At 33.6% G+C, this 22,842-nt stretch overlaps 1 protein-coding gene across 4 annotated transcripts in view; it reads right to left on the bottom strand.

Annotated features, from left to right (window-relative positions):
* Window positions 1-22,842, bottom strand: part of HBS1L (HBS1 like translational GTPase) — an 85,922-nt gene that overhangs the window by 49,887 nt on the left and 13,193 nt on the right. Inside the window, exon 1 of one of the 4 annotated variants that reach the window (XM_044917254.1) lies at window positions 2,047-2,051. The exons of 2 other annotated variants lie outside the window; for them this stretch is intronic. Coding sequence is in view for 1 of the 2 variants with exons in the window: in XM_021693139.2 (XP_021548814.1) it covers window positions 20,969-22,440 (1,472 nt within the window). In the remaining variant the exon portion in view is untranslated. Of the gene's footprint in view, window positions 1-2,046; window positions 2,052-20,968; window positions 22,441-22,842 lie in introns of those variants that run through there. One more of the 4 variants, XM_021693139.2, reaches the window with a different exon arrangement.

Genomic DNA, 22,842 nt, shown 5'->3' with positions numbered 1-22,842 from the left:
GCACTCAAATATTTAATAAGATTACATAATTTTATAGATGGAAAAAAGTAACATATTCTCTAAGCCAGTGATTCTCAGCTTGGTAGGAGAAGGTGGATGGAAAGAACAAGACCATCCTTGCCCCTCTTCCTTTGAAAATCCTTGTCAGGGCGCCTGGGTGGCTCAGTTGGTTAAGCGACTGCTTTCGGCTCAGGTCATGGTCCTGGAGTCCCTGGATCGAGTCCCGCATCTGGCTCCCTGCTCGGCAGGGAGTCTGCTTCTCCCTCTGACCCTCCCCCTTCTCATGTGCTCGCTCTCTCTCATTCTCTCTCTCTCAAATAAATAAATAAAAGCTTTAAAAAAAAAAAGAAAGAAAACCCTTGTCACTGGAAGATACTGATGCTGACAAAGTGTTGTATCTCTCAGATGTCCTGAGACAGAAAAATAACTGAGAATAAGAAAAAAAAAAAAAAAAAGACGACGATAGCAGGAGGGGAAGAATGAAGGGGGGTAAATCGGAGGGGGAGACGAACCATGAGAGAGGATGGACTCTGAAAAACAAACTGAGGGTTCTAGAGGGGAGGGGGGTGGGGGGATGGGTTAGCCCAGTGATGGGTATTAAGATGGGCACGTACTGCATGGAGCACTGGGTGTTATGCACAAACACTGAATCATGGAACACTACATCAAAAACTAATGATGTAATGTATGGTGATTAACATAACAATAAAAAATTAAAAAAATAAGTAAGCAGTTTAAAAAAATTTTATCTGGTATAAAAATAATTTTATAAATGAAGAAGTGAGGTGCGTTAAGTTAAACAATTTGACCAACCCAGATTAACATTCTTTGCAAATTATAACCACCTACCTCTTGTTGACTGGTTTCAGGTTCATAACTAAAAAGATGTTTGGAGATCTGCCTCAAGTCAGGAAATTAGTTCAGATGACCTTGGTTCCTGCCCTCATAATCTTATTTTTAAAAATAACTAGTTAGCCTATTCAGTGAGAATCTCTCCCGCATATATACATAATTCATCTCTAAATAATATCAACTGTAAAAGTTTTTAACATTTTAATACTATCAGGCACATCAAATAGGGTACTAGTTAATAAAAACTGTTATCTAGGAAATAATACTCTTAAGCCCAATTAAAAATAACCAAGGTGTGTATGGTTTTTCCCCATGAAAAATCCATAACTAAACATGAGAAATATTACAAGGGACATGTTCAAAATGTAGGCTTGTTTACCTGATAGCATTAATTTCAAATCTGAATAGTACCTATAAAGATGTAAAAACTCTATTTTTTGTTTTAAATTAAAAATGCTTTTCACGATTTTTTAATCAATGTTTTTCAAGTATTCTCTGAATCAAACTGGGATATAAAAATTGATTCTACATTTAAAAATGTGTGCACAGACAGGGGCACCTGGATGGCTCAGTCGTTAAGTGTCTGCCTTCAGCTCAGGTCATGATCCCAGGGGCATCAGCTCCCTGCTCAGCGGGAAGCCTGCTTCTCCCTCTCCCACTTCCCCTGCTTGTGGTTCCCTCTCTCGCTGTCTCTCTCTCTCTCTCTGTCAAATAAATAAATAAATAAATAATCTTTAAAAAAAAAAATGTGTGCACAGACAGATATAAAATGTAAAGAAGGAAAATATCGGATACAAAATTGTGCGTATAACTGTATATAAAAACCTTAATAAGATAAAGAATAAATATGCATAGGAAAAAAATTGAAAAAAAATATGGCAAAACACAAAAGTATTGTCTTTGGGTAAGAAAATCATGAGTGACTTCTCCCCTTTTTCTAATTAAGGATATACTACTTTGATATTGAGAAAAATAGGAGGTGAATAGGTGATTTGAAAGATTTCAAAAGGAGAAATTCCTTGTATTTAGAAGGTTAAGATAGAAACATTCAAAATAAATCTATAACAGACTCCTAATGTAAGAAAAATTTACAATTTAAAGTCATTCGGATCAAAACACCTTGAGTTTAAAAAACACTTAAGATTACTTAGAAAGAAAAGGGTGTTGGGTGGGGAGAGTTCCAGGTAAGTATACTTTTTGCTATCAGTCATTATTGTTCCAAAAAATGTTTCAAATACACCAGTACATATACGTACACTCACACACGAAAATAAGATTTTTCAAAAATTTCAAAGAAACCAGTGTCAAATTTCAATGAAAAACTACTTCAGATGAAATCATTTCAGTGAATCTGACTACATACTTAAATTCTAGTTACCAGATGTACATTCAAAAAGTACATCAACTAGGTTACAGAGAATAAACCACTTCCTTCAATATTACAGCTGCACTGACTGTGATTTATTCAGTATGAATTATTTTTTCACTTTAAAATAGCTTTTATATAGCAAAATTTGCCTCATCAAATCCACCATGCACCACCACCTGCTATCACATGGAAGAAAAAGTTTTACCCCAAAATATTCATTGGGATCAGATTTCAACATAAATATTGCTGAGCCAGCAATCTTTAAAAATTAAAAAACTTTAGATAAATAGATTTCAACCTGTATATTACTTTAGATTATATACCTTCAAGTAGCATCCACAAAATTTAAAATCTAATATATGTAATGAATTTAAATTATGGAATTCATGGAATTAATCATTCCATAGCAATAAAATTCTTGCTACTTCAAGAGTTAAGGAATAAAGACAATACTACATTACTAATAATTTTCCTTTTAACAAAGTCATTTACATTTTGTTAATATTGCTGTGATAAAAATTTTGTTAGACCAGAATTAGGAACAAAGCCTTTTTATTTTATAGAATAAAATTGTATATTTCAAAAAATATATCAATATCCCTAACCATTCTTTCCTAGACCTCTCACTTATTCTAAACTCTCCCTGAGAAACCTCATCTATATTCCTATCCCTGGGATTATCTACCCTTGAGACTCTCCCTAACAAATCTTAAAACTTCGAAGTACATCTTAAATTTAGGCATGAATGTATATTTGAGAAACACTTCTTCAACAATTCAGAATAACTAAATTTAATGAGTTCCTACGATGTGCCAAGACATGCTATAACAGCTTAATATATGACTTCATTTAACATCGTAACTACCCTAAAAAATAAGAACTATTATTATCCTAATTTTGCAAATGAGAAATTTATGACATACAAAGTTAAGTAATTTGCTGAAGGCATACAGCTAATAAGTGGTTCAAATGGAATATAAATCCAAGCAATCTACACAAGTACCTGTGCTCTTCTCCAAATTACTGTGGAAACTAAGAGTGACAATCAACTTTCAGTCATAAAATCAGAAAAACACTAAACATTTGGACAGAGGAAAAGGCACAGAGGAAAAGTCTCATAGTACAGATATGAGCTGAAATAAGGAAAAAAAGTTTACAAGAACCTTGTTGAAAACTTCAAGAAAGAGGTCCAACTTAAAAAGAGATGATAAGTAAAAATTAAACAGTATTAATCAAATTTAAAAGGCATTAAATTTCATTAATATTCTCATTATCTAGGTGTTGTTCACACTGTTTTATTTTAATGACTGTAAAATACACACATATGCACACATACCCCGGCCTACATAGGTTCAACTTAATCCTTATTTCCACCTAGTCTTCAATTTCTTTCCTAAATTCTACCTTTGGGATATTCCAAGAACATGGTCTTAAAGACAGGAAGAGGCTACTGCACTGAATAATCCTAAAAAAAAATGAAGTTTTAAAAGGATATATAAAAGGTCATATACTAACTGCTGACATCATCATGAATTCATATGTGGGACCAAGAATCATTCCCAAATGATTTAAGAAGACCTGGTAATATCGAACATTACCCATATCCAGAAATAACTCCCTGATAACAAATGTAATGAATTTTAAAGCAATTAGTAAAAGGAAGAAGAAACAGGAAACCAGCACTGTTTTAAGAGACTATTATATGGCAGAAGCTGGATTAAATAAATCACAATATATTTGAAGTAGATAACATTATGGCCATTTTAAAGAAAGTCTCAGAAAAATCCAGTCAACCAAAGTCATGCAGATAACAAATGACAGAGCTAGTTTGCAAAACAATACTGATCTAATCTGAGAGCTACTATCCCCTCTTACTATACCACACACTACTGACATAAAAGCTGATGCACTGAAAATCTGGAAGAAAATAAAGTTTGACCCTTCTTTACACACCACACAAAAATAAATTTTAGAAGAATTAGAAGTCAAACATAAAAAAATTCATATAATTCTCTCAAAAGAAAATTTAGAATGTTTATAACCTAGAGTTTTTTGAGGGGGTGATGGTTTAAATCCAAGACTGGAACCTACTAAGTTAAAAAGACAGAGTGACATAAAGTTTTTAAATTTTTCTATAGAAAAAGAGATGATAAAGAAAATAAAGACTGGGAAAATTATTTACAATGCATAGGACTAAAAAAATTTATCTCTCAGACACTGGCCTTAGCCACATATTTATGGATATGTCTCCTTAGGCAAGGGAAACAAAAACAAAAAATAAACTATTAGGACTACACCAAAGTAACAGTGAAGGAAACCATAAACAAAATGAAAAAGAAACCTACTGAATGGGAGAAGATATTTGCAAATGATGATATCCAATAAGGGATTAATATCCAAAATATATAAAGAACTCACATAACACCAAAAAACAATCTGATTAAAAAACAGGCAGAAGACCTGAACAGACATTTTTCCAAAGAAGACATGCAAATGGCCAACAGACACATGAAAAGATGCTCAACATCACTCATGATTAGGGAAATGCAAATCAAAACCACAGCGAAGCATCACTTCACACCTGTCAGAATAGCTAGTATCCAAAAGATAAGACATATCAAGTGTTGGCAAGGATACGGAGAAAAGGGAACTCTTGTGCACAGGGAATGCAAACTGGTACAACCACTGTGGAGAACAGTATGGAGGCTCCTCAAAAAATTAAAAACAGAAATACCATATGATACAAAACAAACACATTAATTTGAAAAGATTTATGCACCACGATGTTTACTGCAGCATTATTTACAATAGCCAAGATATAAAAACAACCGAAGTGTTCATCAATCGATGAATGGATAAAGATGTGATACACACACACACACACACACACACACACACACACACACAGAGGAATATTACTCAACCATAATAAATGAATGAAATCTTGCTATTTGCAACGACATGGATAGACCTAGAGAAAGTTATGCTAAGTGAACTAAGTCAGAGAAAAGATAAATACCACATGATTTCAACTTATATGTGGAAATCTAAAAAACAAATGAATAAAAAAAACCTCTCAGATACAAAGGTTGCCAGAGGGGACGTGGGTGGGGAAGAAAGGTGAAGGAAATTAAGAGGTACAAACTTCCAGTTATAAAATAAATAGTCATGGAGATGCAAAGTACAGCATAGGGAATAAAGTCAATAATAATGTCAGATGGTGACAGATATTGATTACACTTATCATAGTGAGCACTGAGTAATGTATAGAATTGTTGAATCATTATGTTGTACACTTGAAACTAATACAACATTGTATGTCAACTATACTTCCGTAATTTTTTCAAAAATTAGTATCTGTAATATAAAGACTTCAAATTAATAAGGAAAAGACAACCTAATTAAAAATGAGACAACCTAATTAAAAATACAATTAGCAATCCACAGAACAAGTTCAAACGGCAAATGAATATATGAACATACTTGACTTCATTAATGATCATAAAAATGCAAAATAAAGGAACAATGAATACATTAACTTCTCACTTGTCAGACTGTCCAAAATCAAGAAAAGTACTAATACCTACTGCTGGAAAAGGGATGAACCATAATAACTTTCATAAAGCAATGGCCATACCTATTTAAAACAAACCATACACCTTTCAATATAGCAATCCCTCTACAGGAGATCTATCTCATAACATCAAAAGCCCTGGTTTGTAAGGATATGTTTGCAGATGTTCTATAAACAGCGCTGTTCATAGAAACAAAAATTGGAAATAAAATGAATGTCCCTCAATAAGGCAAATTTTTAATAAATTGTAGCATAGCCACATCATGGAATATCATAAAATCACCAAAAATAGTAAGTTGGAAATATCCTAGCTGACAATGTATTATAAGGAAAATGAAATTATAGTATTTTAATAAAACATTAATGAAAAATCCCTGTATGTGTGTCCGTTTTTACATATTATGTGAAAATAAAGAAATACATAGAAGAATCTCTATCAGGCTGTTAAAAATGGCTAAGTAGAGAGAAGAGCCAAAGTGGCTTATATGAAAACATCATGAAGGATGGAAAAAAAAAGCCTACAAAAGTCAGCAGCTGGAGGGCACTTGTTGTAATGAGCACTGGGTACTATATGCAACTGATGAATCACTGAACTCTACCACTGAAAATAATGATACACTATGTTAACTGATCTTTAAAAAAAAAAGTCAGAAGTCATTTAAGCACCCCAATGCATTAGGCTTTAATATAATCACCTTTTAGCTGCACTCGTTCCTTAGTTGGTAGTGAAAGAGCACTTCATTTCTTTGAACTAAGACAGTCAGCACTTGGTGAGAATTTTCTACGTGCCATACACTGTGCCAACAGCACATCATGGACTATTTTACTTATCATAGAAACTTCTAAGTTGGGCGCCTGGGTGGCTTAGTCGTTAAGCGTCTGCCTTCGGCTCAGGTCATGATCCCAGGGTCCTGGGATCGAATCCCACATCGGGCTCCCTGCTCGGCAGGAAGCCTGCTTCTCGCTCTCCCACTCCCCCTGCTTGTGTTCCTGCTCTCGCTATCTCTCTGTCAAATAAATAAATAAAATCTTAAAAAAAAAAAGAAAAGAAAAGAAACTTCTAAGTTAGGTACTGTCTTCTCAAGAATAAGTGGTATTTTATACAATGCCAACCTACATAACAGCGTGCACAATGCAGCACAGATAAAACTTTCAGGAACACATAGGTGACCATCATCATAGCAAGCCTCCCAAAAATGGCATAAGAAAGTCACCATCTTTGACTCTTATCCACTCTACTAATGAAAGAAAGCTTTAATACAAATATATAATCCATCAGTGAAATATAATTATCCTTTAAAAAATAACATTAGAAATGTTATTATGATTAAAAATTAAATGTTAAGTATTAGTACAACCTTTCTAAAGGGTAACTTCATAATACGTAGCAAAAGCATTAAAAATGCCCATACCTTTTTAACCAGCTACTCTATCCACTACTACTCTATAAATATCTTTTATAACAGAATTGAAAAAACACACAAATGTACAAAATGTTTGCTGAAGCACTTTTTGTAATAATAAATTGAAAACTTAAGTTCCTAGAGTAAGTGATGAAATAACAGAATACTATGAAAACCTGAATTTGCTGGCATACAAAAAAAAGTCTATGGATGGTTGCTAGAGGCAGGGGGAAGGGAAAATGAAGAGTACAGAGTTTCAGTTTTGCAAGATGAAAAAGTTCTGGAGACTGGTTTCAAAATACTGTGAATATATTTAACATTACTGAACTGTACACTTAAAAATGGTTAACCTGGTTGCCTCCATGCCTTGACTATTGTGGATAAGGCTGCAATAAACATGGCAGTGCATTAAAAAAATGGTTAATATGGTAAACTTTATGTTATGTGTATTTTACCCTAATTTAAAAAAATTGAACAAATTTTTTAAAAATTGGACAAAAATTAAAAATTTTAACGTATATATAGCACATGATTAAGTTAAAATGTGTTTAAAAAGTGATGTGTGGTCTCATAAAAAAAAAAAAAGACATATTCTCTACATACAGAAACAGGTACACAAACAATGTGTAAAACAGAGAAGGACATTGGCATTACCATGTACTAGTTTTGTGGCCTAGAGCAAGATGTTTAGTCATTTTTTTTCTTTTAAAGATTTTATTTATTTATTTGACAGAGAAAGACACAGCGAGAGAGGGAACACAAACGGGGAGTGGGAGAGGGAGAAGCAGACTCCCCGCCGAGCAGGGAGCCCGATGCGGGACTCGATCCCGGGACTCCAGGATCATGACCTGAGCCGAAGGCAGTCACTTAACCAACTGAGCCACCCAGGCACCCCAATGTTTAGTCATTTTTGAGCTTCAGATCCTCCAGGTGTAAAACTAGGATAAAAATAATCCCTACATGGGGCACCTGGGCAGCTCAGTCGGCTGAGCGTCTACCTTCGGCTCAGGTCATGATCCCAGGGTCCTGGGATCCTGTCCTGTGCCAGGCTCCCTGCTCAGTGGAGAGCCTGCTTTTCCCTCCCCCTCTCCCCCTAACCATGTGCTCTCTCTCTCTCTCTCAAATAAATAAAATCTAAAAAAAAAAATACCTACTCTATATGGCTATTGTGAACATTAAAGGAGACAACAGAGATAAAAAGTACAATATTCGGCATATAAGTGTTCATTAATATTGTCTACTGTTATTGCTTAAATGCATCAATATGCTAATAACTCAATTCTGGATAATGGGGGGTCCTGGGATTGAGTCCCACATCTGGCTCCTTCCTCAGCGGGGAGCCTGCTTCTCCCTCTCCCTGCTACTCCACCTGCATGTGCACTCTCTCTCTCTCTGTCAAATAAATAAATACTCTTAAAGAAAAAAAAAGATTTTAAATCAAACAGAATTGGTGCTCAAGAAATGGAAGACCACAAAGTGATTTAAAATTAAGTAAATGAGAAAAAGGCTTCACTTCTTAGGACTGCTCGTTTGCAAGGATTTGAAAAATGGATACCAATTCTCTATACATGAATGCCACGTCTCTTAGTTAAGTCATACTGGCAGAAAAAATACTTGAAAGTAATTTTTGAATACCTCACTGATGATAAAGCTGACTTCCTTAACAAGGGATTTAATTTTATCCTTAAGGTACTTATCAACAAACACCAAACAAGGTTAAATTACTGTAATATAAAACTTTGTTGCAAGTACCACATAACCATGAAAAAAGCACTGGAGTTCAAAGAACTCAGTTTGAGTTACAATTTGCCTCTCAATACTCATGTGAAATTAAGTCAAATTATTTATTTTATTTAGGCCTCAGTTTCTTCCACCTAACTCATAGATTCTCCTGATGACCAAGAGAATACCAGAGCTACTATAAAGCTTCACGGGACAGTCTGTGACCTAGATCTATGTCTCCAACGGCTACCACATGCTTTTGTGACAAAAATGAATATGAAAATTAAATACTGGCTAAAATGAATTTTGTCTTTTGCTTCCACTCTACTCCTTGTTGAAGTACTTAGCAATGCTTAGTATGTACATACATTAGGCACTCAAAAACATACTAAAAGAATTGCCTAGGAATGCCACATGAAAGTATACACCTGTAATCAGATTATTATTTCTATGGTTTAAAAAAAAAGTAATTAGGCCTAAGAGAAAACTCCATATTTAGCATTCATGCAGTTCTTATATGGTACTGGCTCTATCAAGAAGATAAGCTGTTTTGAGAGTCTAAAGCAAATTATTTTTAAATTAAGCAATTAGTGTTTAAGTTTTTCCAGTGTAGGTGTACATACAAAGAGAATCTTAAGACCTATCTGAAAACATTCTGAACCAGATGAGTTTCTCAGTGAAATAAACCACTTCCTTTCAAAAGCCCACATAATTTTAAAGCAGAAAGTCAATTAATTCTGAAGTTTTCTGTACAAGTATAAAATTCTTCTAATTGCTTCAATAAAATTACTTAGTGATAAACTAGTGAAAAAGTTTTACAAAGAAAGATATTTTAAAGGGACATCAAAAATACTGTAGTTTAAATACGCCTATTTTAAACTCCTTACAACAAAGGATTAAAGTAAAATGAAATATGTATTTTTTTTTTTTAAAGATTTTATTTATTTATTTGACAGAGAGAGAGAGAGAGACAGTGAGAAAGGGAACACAAGCAGGGGGAGTGGGAGAGGGAGAAGCAGGCTTCCCACTGAGCAGGGAGCCCGATGCAGGGCTCAATCCCAGGACCCTGGGATCATGACCTGAGCTGAAGGCAGACACTTAATGACTGAGCCACCCAGGCGTCCCTGAAATATGTATTTTAAGCACATTACTAAAAGTTCATATAAAGTGTTAACATCTCATACTAATAAGTCTTCTTTGTAATACAGACTTTTCAAATTAAAACTGGGATTTGTTTTCAGGACAAGGATAAAACACTCACAATATGCTCTACCCGAGAAGAAAGAGGAGGCTGCATCTCCTAAAAATCTAATGTCACTTTCTCTTCCATTTAGTCAGGTAATGTTGAAAAGACAAATACAGCACAGTAAAGAAGTAGTAAAAAAACGATCCTGTTGCAGGCGCGTTTACAACTCTGCTTTTATCTTTTTTTAATTCTTTGTACCTTCTCTAGTGAACAACCTACCATTAAGACTCAACCATACGAAAATCAGAGTATAGTTAGAAATAATATTTTACAGACATTCAAACAGGAGAATACAGATATACTATACGAAGACTGTTTAATAGAGTATTAATACTATAAAACTAGTAAAGCGATGCTAGAAAATACAACCTCACTATGTAAAATTAGAGTTTATTTTCCCAATGAAGGGAAAACAAGATGAAATTCAAAGGGAAAGGAAAATGAATATCGATTTCTAAACAGTATGGGCAAGCCAATATTACTTAAGACAAACTGTACCAAAAACAGTAGCTCAACTGTAAAGTACACTATTGAAATATATTTATCCAAAGCCTCCAACACTTAAACAATCAGTTCTTTGAATGATTTAATTAATTTAAATGATTACTGCCCACTTTATTTGTAAGGCAATGGAAATATCAATTTTAAGAACTGTAAAAACTGTTAAATTTAAATTACGTACGATTCCTTTACCAGATTTGCAGACCAACTATTTTTCTTAATGCTTACTTTTTTTTAGGCCAACTAGTTCTCTAAAAAAAAACAAATCGAATGTTAGAAAAAGCCCCAACAGCCATTAAAGAATTAAACCTCACCTCACACAATAATATCCATTGTGTGAAAAGCTATTTTTCTTCCAAGTTAGGTTGACTAATTATACAATTCTAAAGATAAATATTAAGATTTTTCTGCCAAGAACTTTCCTTTCAAACACTACTATATGTATTTCAATTTGGATGTTTTTGTAACAACAAAAAAAAGAGTCTGTGTTACTCAGTTTTAGAGAGTTTTCTCTCTTGGTAGATTTAAGGTAACAAGGAAAATACCATCAGAAAACTAAAAGATTGTCCCAGGATTTTACTCCCTAAATATATGCTCTTTTAGCAGTCCACTCATATTAATGTATAACAAAATTAGACAATAACCCATTTGAAGGTCATTTATATTTGCTCTTGATGATTTTCCGTATCACACATGTTAACAAAATGAACTAAAATGTTATCCGAATTAAGGAGACACATCAACATTTAATGCATTATTTTAGACATCAGAGTTTTAATTCATTACACCATAATAAAAGGCTAATTTTCACACAAGTATTAAGTTCTCATTCCAAAATTCTGAAAGTACAAAAACTTAAAAAATTCTCTAAATGAGAAACAGATTTCCTTCTATGCTGTTCAGTGGTATGTCATGATCAAGTCAAGTTGATATGGATAGTGGAATAATTATACCTAAGCATTTAAATCTTTGATACAATGTCTGCCTTATTCATGAGTCTCTCAAATCAGTCTAGTTTTACAGTTGAAAAGGGAGTGTTTAATTTGATCAAGTGCTTTAAGGAAAAAATATCTAGTTTCTATCCCATTTTTCTCCCAAAACATACACACACACACACACACACACCCCTACATATGGTTGGGGGGAGGGGTTAGGAGAGAGAAAGAGAACACTAAGGATAAAAGAGAAGAAGATAAAAACACCAGGAGAAAAAGTTGGAAAAAAACCCGAAAAAACCCAGAAAAAAAGGGGGGGGGGGGGAAATACTAGAGAAATAAAGACCAAACTAAAAGCCACAGAATCAGACTAGCTAACAACATACAACACTAGAAAATGGTACAGCAATGTCTGCAAAGCCCTCCCCAAAAGGAAGAGGGACCCAAAACCATTATTTGTCAATCTGTCATGCAAATATAGGCCACATAATCACTTTCATATATTCGAAAATTTGGGAAGTTATTTCACACATGAATATTTTGCAAGGAGGGGAAGGTGATCTGTCAAACCAGATGTCAAAGTCAAATTATACAAATAGAAGTCTAATCATGAGAAATCTATTTTAAAATAACTACGGTTGGTTTGAAATTAAGGAAGCTTTGAATACAGAATAAAATAAAAATGCTATAAATCTTGCCAATAAATAATATGACTAAAAATATAGGACAAAAAGAGAGAGGGGGCAAATATGAGAAAGTGTAACTTTGCTGAGCTCAACTTTTAAATCCAGGACTCCTTAAATAACTGTTTAAAGTTAATAATTCAGTTAGTAGAAGTTTAAACATATTATAAAAGGTATAAATAAGAACTTAAAATATAAACAAAAATTAAGAGAAACAGAGTGGAGGTGAAGTATAAATTAATTTCTTCATCTTTCATAATGAGATCAACACATACCTTTTAGGGTTAGCAAATTTAAAAAGTTGAAGTATGTTACTATGTTACAAAGATAGTACAAATCTCCAAGTTACCAAAGAGTATATACCACATCAAAATATAGGCCACACATCACAGAAAGCATTCTATCTATCCTATCCTTACCATAAATGAGAAAAACTCCTCTATTACAAGTCTCTGACAAACGCAATTATACACATCTACAGGAGGCACAACTAAACCAAACTGATTCAAAACACTGAAAGCAAAAGTATGAAGAAATAGAACTTAGAGAAGGCAGCAATCATGACATTAAGCAAACTGATTTTAAGTCAAAAAGCATAAAACAAATCATAGAGGAACTTTACATTAATGAAAACTTCGAATCCACAGGAAGATCACGTATCTCTGTCTATCAAAAATAGGGTAAAACCTGTAAGTAGTAAGATGAAATAAAATGCAAGGGTCTTATTATATTTTAACTTACCTCTCTCAGCTTATAACCACCAATTAAGAAAACCGAATTTAAGTAAGAATACTAAACGCTGTAACAATTTTAAAAGCAATTAACAAGGGGCACCTGGGTAGCTCAGTCAGTTAAGCCTGTCTTTGGCTCAGGTCATGATCGCAGGGCCTCGGGATGGAGCCCCACGTAGGCTCCCTGCTCAGTGGGGAGTCTGCCCCTCCCTGCCACTCCTGCTCTCTCTCTCTCAAATAAATAAATAAAATCTTTTAAAAAATAAAAAAAAAAAGTAACTAACAAAAAAAAGTAACGGAAATGCATCATATTTTGTATTCTTCAGACAGAATTCATACTCTTGATAAGTGCCTATGAAACCATTCTAAAACTACATTGGGCCTCAAAGAAAAACCTCAATATACTTCAATAAGTAAAGGGCACAGACCACATTCTCTGGTAAAAGTACAATGAAACCGGTAGTCATTACAAAAACAAATACAAAACTCCCACAACCTGGAAATTTTAAAATTCTTTCAGGTTCTTGGCTTAAAAAGGAAATCAAAATCAAAACTGTGAATTATCCAGGAACAGTAACTCTAAAAGAACCCAGAAAATAACAATGATTCTAAAGGAATCCATGAGCCACAGCAAATGCAGTATCCCTAGGAAAAATATAACTTCAGAGACCTAAGTAAATGAGACCGAATGTGAACAATGCAGATCTACTACAAGGTAGTGGGGAGGAATAAGGAAAGGGTGGAGCTAGGACTCCAATCTAACAATTTATTTCTTAGAGAGAGATCTGAAACTAAATGATGGGTCCACAAGTGATTGCTACATTATTTTCTGAATTTTTCTGTCTTTGCAATCTCATGAATTAAAATTAACTTTTAAGGTAAAGAATTAAAAATGCATTTAAGTTAAATGTTCCACTCACAAAGGTAGGAAAAAAATGGAAAACAAATTTGGTAATAAACAAATAAACTCACAATTTAATGAAAAAAATACCAGTACAGCTAATTATTAATCCAGGAGCCAATCTTCAGGGAATAAAACAATGGTAATTAAAAAAAAAAAAGACAAAAAAAAAACAGGTAGAGGGGAAGAGTAAAGTAGAGGGGAGGAATAGCGATTGGGGTGCCTGCCTGTATGCAACTCTTGATTTCGGGGACCTAAGTTTGAGCCCCATGTGGGGTGTAGAGATTACTTAAATAAATAAAACTACCAAAAATAATTAAATAAAATAAGAATGGAGATTTAACTGCATATAAGAATCTAAAAAAAAAAAAATAAGAATGTTTGCTATAATGCTAAACAAATATATTTGTCAACCTGGATGAAGATGGTTTTCTAAGAAAAACCAAACATTCAAACTGACCCTAGAATATTGAGAAAGATAAATCCTATGATGAAAGGAATAATTTCAATGCTCTTTGAAACTCTATAAAACCATCACAGAGAAACCAAAACCCAAACACATACATATACACACAACTGCAAATTAAATTTATGAATAGATGGAATAATCTTGAATAAAATATTAGCAAATAAAATCCATCATATTAAAAGTACAATCTACCATGACCAACTAGGATCATTCCAATATTACAAGTCTACTAGAAAATCTATTAAATAAAGCTTAATGTTTAATAATGTAATGTCAAAAGCCTTTTGCCATCTATAAAGACAGTATATTTTCTCCACAAAGCTTCTGGTAACATTAACTATCTCAATAACAATTATAACTGGATTTTTTTCAGAAAATTTGACAAGCTGTTTCCAAGTGAGATAATCAAGTGAGCTAACTCATGGAAACTATGAAAAAGGAAAGAAGAAACAAGATAGCCTACAAAACAATCAAAATTGTGTAATAACTGCTACAGTAATTAAAATTTGGTACTGGCATAAAACAAGACAAAGAAATGGAATGGCAGAGTCCCAAAATAGAGAAGAACTTAGTGCATGTCAAAGATGGCAGTTCAAATAAGGTTAAGAAAGAAAAGGGATATGTAATTCAACAAAAGATACCATTACAAATCCAGCTGTTGGAAAGACAAAAGATGCTGGTGAAGAAACTGGATTCCTATCTCACTCCCTAATGGCAGTTGAATCAAAGATTCAAAGGTGTTTAAAAAAAAAGTAGAAGAATCTGCCAAATGTCAAATGTATTAGAAAAAATGAATAATGTTTTAAAAAATTATCTTGTAGTGGAACAGAACTTTCAAACAAAAACCTTTAAGATCGATGCATTTGAATGTATTAAAATTAAAATTCTGTTATAAAAACAACAAGCTGGGAATCAGAAAGAGTATTTTCCATGCATATAACAAAGGACTAATTTCTTTAACATTTAAATGCATGTGGTATGTATGCATGTGTGTATACAATACATGCATTGTATGTGTACACACACACACTAAAAGTCATTATGAAAGATAATAAGCAGAAAAATGGGCAAAGATTAAGAATAGACAGTTCCAAGAAAAGGAAATACAAATAGATTTAAATACACAATAAAGCAGTTACCTTTACTCTATTAAAGACATAAATAAATGAAAAAATATTTTCTAATTATCAGGTTGGTATAATACCAAAAAGAGTAATAACCGTATCTGTGAGAATCTGAAGAGAAACACTGACAAACTTGTGAGAAGGAAATCAGTACAACCTCTGTTAAAGACAATTAGGTAGAAGCTATCAAAAATGTAAAGTATATATTTTTTGGCTTAGGAATTCAACTTCTAAAATCATGGGATGTTCATTTTGGAGTCATTAGCAATAGCATCTGAAAACACTTAAAAATGAGTATCGACAAGGGCTGTTTAATGTACAACCCTATTATGGAACTCTACACCAGCTTTTGAAAAGAATGAGATTGATCTCTATATAAATGGTAAGGAAAGATCTGCAAAATGCTTTGGTAAATGATACAGTTATAGAAATGTTACATATCTTCCCATTTGTCTAAAGATACATATGTAGGTCCATATAAGTGAAATGCAAATAAAGTTTCTAGAAGAGTAATAAAAAAGAAGTGATTTTTTTACAGATTCATTTACAGTTTCCTGTAGGGAACAAGAACGTGGGACTGTATTAAGAGTGACACTCCCTTTTTACCTTAAACCCTTTCCTATATTTATGAGCCAGACATATTCTAAGCTGAGGAGACAGCAATGAACACGTAAAATCCCTGCACCCATAGCAACTGCATGGGGGGCATGGGGATCAGTAGGGAGGCAGACAGTAAAACAATAACTGTGTACACACACACACACAATGTCAGATGATATTTAAGTGCTGTGAGGAACAATAAAGCAGAGTTACAAGGGAAAGGGACTGTATGTATTGGGGAGGGAGGTTGTAATTTAACATGGAATGGTAATAAAAGGAATACAGTGAACTAGGATGCTATGAAGGTTCCCCTACCCCAGGATTGGGAGTAAAGTGATATATAAACTACAACCTGAAGGATGATTAGCCAGGGGGAGAAAAGGAGGCGGTGGCAGGGGCAAAGCACCATACAGAAGCAGAAAAAACTCAGGTGGGTTTGTTCTTGGGTGGGTTGGGGGGAGGGCTACACATGAACAGAACCCAGTTCCTAAAAGGTCTTATAAAAACAATTTAAAACATTTATACACAGGACAGAAAATTAGAGCTAAATTTGGAAAAGTTACTCTGGCTGTAATGTGTAACGTGTTTTGGTCGAAATAACCCAAGAAGTAAAGAAACCAGACAAATGTTTCAGTAATTCTGCCCCAAACTAATGGCCTTTAAAAGGTAAAGTAGCGGGGCACCTGGGTGGCTCAGTCGTTAAGTGTCTGCCTTCGGCTCAGGTCATGATCCCAGGGTGCTGGGACTGAGTCCCCCATCAGGCTCCCTGCTCAGCGGAAAGCCTGCTTCTCCCTCTGCCTGCCGCTCCCCCTGCTTGTGCTCTCCCTCTCTCTCTCCCTCTGTGTCAAATAAATAAAATCTTAAAAAAAAAAAAAAAGGTAAAGTAGCAACAAGGATGGAGAATAGTGGGTCAAAAAATGTACAATCCATCCCTATTACTCACAGTTTCCGTATTTGCAAATTCACCTATTCACTAAAATGTATTAGTAACCCCAAAATCACTGTGTGTGGCACTTTTGCAATCATGCCCAGACAAGTGCAGGGAAGCAAAAACTTTGAATCCCCCAATATGCACAGTCCCAGCTGAGGTCAAAAGGTGATAAGATACTCTGCCTTCTTATTTCAGCTCTCACACCATAAATAACACCCTTTTCTATCTAGTGTCACATTTTTCACATTACGATTTTAGTTGGTTATTTCGCTGTTTAAAATGGTCCCCATGAGCATGGTATGTTAAGTCCCCCAAGGTAAACATATATAAAATTCTACCTTTTGGAAAGCAAGAATTCTAAGTGACAAATATTTTAGAAGAAATTCTTTACAACCAGGTAGTTTCTTTTTTTTTTTTTTTTAATTTGTTTACAGGAACATAAAAGCAGGTACCTTCAGCATAAATTATTGAAATTCCATTCTGAAGGATCAAGCTTATCTAAAAAATCCCTATGGATAAACTGTGATGTTTTCTTATTTAAGAGAATCTCAGAATTATCATTTATTTCAATGTAGCTTTTACAAAAATGTATATATACACTCAAAATGACAAGTCTTTTACACCCTAAAAATTAAAAATACAATGTACAACTGCATACACTGAGCTTTATATAATTTTAAAAGAAAACTAGTAAAGAAATTACTATCAACCCTTCCTTGTCTGGTCAACATTCTCTTTGTTTATATAAGTAACAAAAAACTGTTAAGTCTACTACAAAAATGACTCTATAACCAATATACACTTGTAGAACACAAAACAAAAAACTTGTTGATACATAGTTCTTCCTCAACGTGTAACTGTGTACTTGTTTATTGGTAATGGTCCACATGTAAATTCAGGGTCAATTTAAAAGGTAAATAATCCCATAAGAACTCATTACTTTTAACTGTGTTTATCTTAACAGTGCTTCCTTTCACATACAAAGAAAAGCGCTGTACTAGTTTTATCTCTGGTGTGACAATCAGTTGCATGACCTGCCACTTGAATACTAAACATGAAATATAACACACTGGGAATATTTACTGCTACTTATATGAGAAGAAAAAAGGGCAAAAGAAAAGTTCAAGAAAGAAGGATTCAAAGCCGAAAAGAGGTTAGAATGCCAATTATTAAACTCGAAATAGGAAAAAGGTAAAACAAAAAAGAAAGAAAAGTTAAACAAAGTGTTATGTACACAAGTGAAACCCTAGTTCTTGGCAATTAATGGAAAGAAGAACCATAACCAAAAGAGCCAAACAAAGACTTTAGAATGCAAAAGGATAAAACATCCATGAATTATTTAAATTATTTAAATCATTCAGATCATTTAAAGACAAAAAAAAAAGTGAGCAAAAATAGTAATTTTAAATGTCTTTTGTATTTTATATCACTTATAATATAATTACAGTATCATTTACATTCCTAAAGAAAAATATTAATGCACTTGATCATAATGCAAATAAAAATGGCTTTGCATCACAAAACTGATACTGGAATTAGAAAATAAACCAAAACTCTTAGCATACCTGAGCTACCAAGACAGCAGTCAGTCTACAACCAGCAGTTGGTGCAGAATATGCACTTAGTGCAAGCAATGATTGTCACTGGGAATGGTATCCATAAACAGGCACTGATCTCTTTATCAATGGCCAAAAGCCAAGGGTGGAAGGGGCAAGGGGCCTTCTTGGTTCCACTCTCTGAATCTCAGAGACTGTGACACTTCCTTAGTCAACAAGGCCATATCATGCATGTGCCTGACGGACCAGTAGCCATGACAAGGGAAAGAGAGAGACCTATTTAAAAATTGTTGCCTTCCCTATCATTCTGCAACATAGTTTTTCCCCCTAAATAATCTTTTAAGTGGTAGTTACAATCCTAATCAGTCAATAAAAGTAGACCTAGTTCACTCTACAAGATCTACTATATGGCTTAGAAGTATTGTATTTCCGCTCGAAAATCTGTTGTAAAAGAAGGTAAAATAATAGTACCACTGTTCAATTTCAGTATGGGTTAAGTAAGTATTATTTGTGGATTCATGTGCAAAGTGGACCACTTGCGTAACACTTAATCTATCTGGAATTATTGTCAGTTCCAAAGAGACTCATAGAATACAACTCAATTCTAAGTGGGAGACTACCCATATATAAATCTAGTTGATGAGTCATATACTAATTTTGTAAAATTACTAAAATGTTTCATCAAGGTTTAAGAGTAGGAAAACAAAATCAGCAGTTGGGATAATCCAAACTTCAAAATCGGCCATAAAACATAATGTGATTTATATGATCTCCTAAGCATCAGCATGATGTGCACTGAAATATGCAATTAAAAACAAAACCTGAAGACATCATGAAAAAGTGGTCAAGAACAATGAAGACATAATTCTGGCTTAAGTTTTCCCACCAAAACACTGGATATAAAAACATTATACACAGCTAAAAATATTGGAATGTCATTCTGAAAATAAACCGAAACAAGAAATACAAAAAAAAAAATTATCAAAAGCAGAGTGAAGTAGCTGCCAGAGAAAAGTATTTCTTTACTGGGAAAAGGCCAGCTATTTCATTTTCATTAAGAAATAACATTTTAGACACTATTTTTTCCTGCAAGAAGTATTAATAATACACTATCAGCAAACTCTTAATGTAAAAGACTATAATTCCTAATTCATAATTTTCCTTGGTACTCCTGATTACTAGCAACTATGAAGTGTAAATTCACATTGGTCAGATGTTATTCTTAGCATTAGTAATTCCTCTCATACTACTGATTTCCTCCCCTAAGGCAGTGGTTCTCAAGTAAAAGTAACACATCAAAATCACCTACGGATCATTTTGAAAATACACATTCCCAAATGCCATCCCTCAAAGACTGACCATGTCTAGAGTGAAGCCACAGTATCTGTGTTTTGAAAAAATTCCCCCAGCGATTCTGCTTGTTAACTAAGGACCACTGCTTTAAGGTATGAATTACATACTTGTTCTAGCAATTAGAAGAGCTCTTATTTGGTCTACCATTGCTGAAACTTTGTCAGTGGAGTATACAAAGCTGTCAGTATCAAAGAGGAAAACTCGACATCACTTACGGTAAAAAAAAAAAAAAAGGTAAGAGATCTGATAAAACTATCTGTTCAAACAACATGCAACCATACCTGAAAACACTTTCTATGTATTTATTTTAAAGTGTGCACTTAGGACAAATGGTTTTGAAAATGTATAAAAATAACTTATGTATTAATCCAACTTCAGTATATACATGGTCCCTTAAAGGATTTTCATTTTATTATCATCAAAAAATGTTATTTCAACAACCTCCACAGTATTCTTAAAAGTCAGGAATTTTAAAATTTAATAGAAAAATTTTAAATATTCACCTACAGAAAAATAATGAATAGGAATGATATCACTAATATTTTAAAATATAATTACATCTCACCTACGCTATGCCACGTATCATAAGAAAAATCTTTTATCACTAAACTTTAGTAATCCCAAGTGGCATTTTCATTTAAGAACGAAGCACAAAAATACTTTATAAAAGAAAATGTCTCATTGTAAAAACTTATAAAGTTGAATGCTTCAAACAAAAATATCTGAGAGGTTTGATTTCACTATATCAAGTTTCCAAATGCACTTTGTAAACATATACCCATTTTAGGCTATCAACTTAAATAAAGCCAGTTATCACTAAAAGAAGATATAGTAAAAAAAAAAAAAATTTTTTTTTCAGTGCAAAAATCGTATCAACTAAAGCTATCAACTGACTTAAGACAATTTTAATATAAAAATCACAACTTGAATCCCATAATATAAAGTAATTCTATAAAGACTTTAAATTAATTTAAAACAAAAGCTCTACAACAGTTATCAGATAGTTTTCCTTTTGTTACTATTCTCTAGTGAAAGCTTTCTTTTGATTAGCTTTTACAATGTCATCAGGAGATGCTGATTTGAAGTCAAATGGTGTTATTGCTATAAGAGGACTTATTTCTTTGTCCTTTATGTCTTGAACTTGTCTACTATAAAGAAAAGTCTTATACAGGTCAAGGGTGCGTCGCTTGCAGCTTTTCAGTGGGTAACGAAGACACAGTGTTGAAGCAAAAGCTGAAGGTCTAGCAGCAAGGGCCTTGGTCCAAGAGAGAGAAAAAGGTGGTTTCCTAGTCAAAGGGCCTTTATTGGTTTTTTTATTATCCTTAGCAGAATTGAAGCTTTTCCCTAACTTTGAACTTAAAACTTTTGTTTCTGATGTTGGAGCAACTGATTGGTCTACCGCATGTTTTGGAACAAAATCAGGGGTTTTTATAAGGACACTAAGATCAATATTTGAATCTATCCCAGGTGACCTCATTTCAGATAAACTGAGCTTAAAAGAATCCTTCTTAATCTGAGAGTTGTCTATATCAATTGTTTCTGCAATCAAATCAGAAAGTGACAAATTCTCAAGGTCTCTTGTAGGAGAAGCTTTACAAAATGCCAAAGATGACAGAGATCCTGTTAATTCTGATATTCCAGTCGAAGATGGATACCGATTTGCTAGCTGTGACAGGGGAAAGGATCCCAAACTTAGATCTGTGAAACTGGAAGATGACTGGTTACAAAGATCAGATAAAGTAAAGCCCTGGCTCGGATTGTTTTCTTTGTGCTCCTGCAATAGTCCAGCTAGGGATGGACTTTCACACTGGGAAAACTGCAAACTGTCATTTTTTAAAATGTAATTCTTTGCACTTTGTTCAACTGAAGAAACACTTCCAACGTCAGTCATTTTACTAGCATTTAAATTATCATGAGCCGTATTTTCCAATGAGCTAGTTAAGAGCGAATGATCATTTAAATTTCCTATGCTGTTTTCTACTGGAATGTTTTGCAAATCAGGTAGCGAATTATTTTGAGTACATAAAGAGTTATTAGGTGTTATGTTCCTTATCATTAAGGATTTTAAATCTGGTATTTCTTTGAATGAAGAATCATCTTTGGAAACACATTCAGATTCATGAGGTCTTAACATATCAGCACCTAGATTCTTTGAAAATAGACTTTCCAGACTATCTGTGGTTGATAATCTGACTGATGGCTGACTTTTACAAGAATCTCTTGGCATATCATCAATTAGGTCAGCTGGTGACAGCTCTTTTGTTAACTTACATGATTCTAGTTTCTTTTCACTTTTAGGTCTGTCAAGTTTCTTTTTTTTATGGAGTAAATAGTGACTTGGTACAACTGAGGAATTAGGATATAATCCAGATTTTGCTACTGGGCCAGAAAAATCAAAGGATTTGCTACTATGATCCAAGTGGTTTGTGGACTGAGGACAAGAGCTTTGAACATTATCAGCTGAAACTTCAGAGGAAGATAATAAGACTCCTTACCTTACAAAAGCCATTAATTTTCAGATGAATAGGTTGACATATGCAGAAGACAGTCACAGCAACCAAAAGGAAACATGAAATGAGGCATTTAATTACTAAATGTTTCTTTTGATTATAACATGAATAAAGTGATCAAATATTTGATCATTATTTAATAAAAAGTGAACACTCTAAAAAAACAATAATAAAGGAATTTTACCTTCCTTTAACCATCTAAAGTGACCTTCTTACTTTGTTCACTGATATATACAAATATAAGTACCAAGTTAGTCAATATTCTAATTTTCACAAATTTTATAATGTGAGGATTTAACATATTTAAAGTATCGTCAGAATTGTCAAATTCAAAATGTCTAAAAGACCAATGAAAGGAACTAGGTTCATCTTCTCCTATATT

This window comes from Neomonachus schauinslandi, chromosome 8 (genome assembly GCF_002201575.2).
Source record: "Neomonachus schauinslandi chromosome 8, ASM220157v2, whole genome shotgun sequence".
Taxonomy (NCBI): domain Eukaryota; kingdom Metazoa; phylum Chordata; class Mammalia; order Carnivora; family Phocidae; genus Neomonachus; species Neomonachus schauinslandi.
This window is presented reverse-complemented; position numbering and strand designations above follow the sequence as displayed.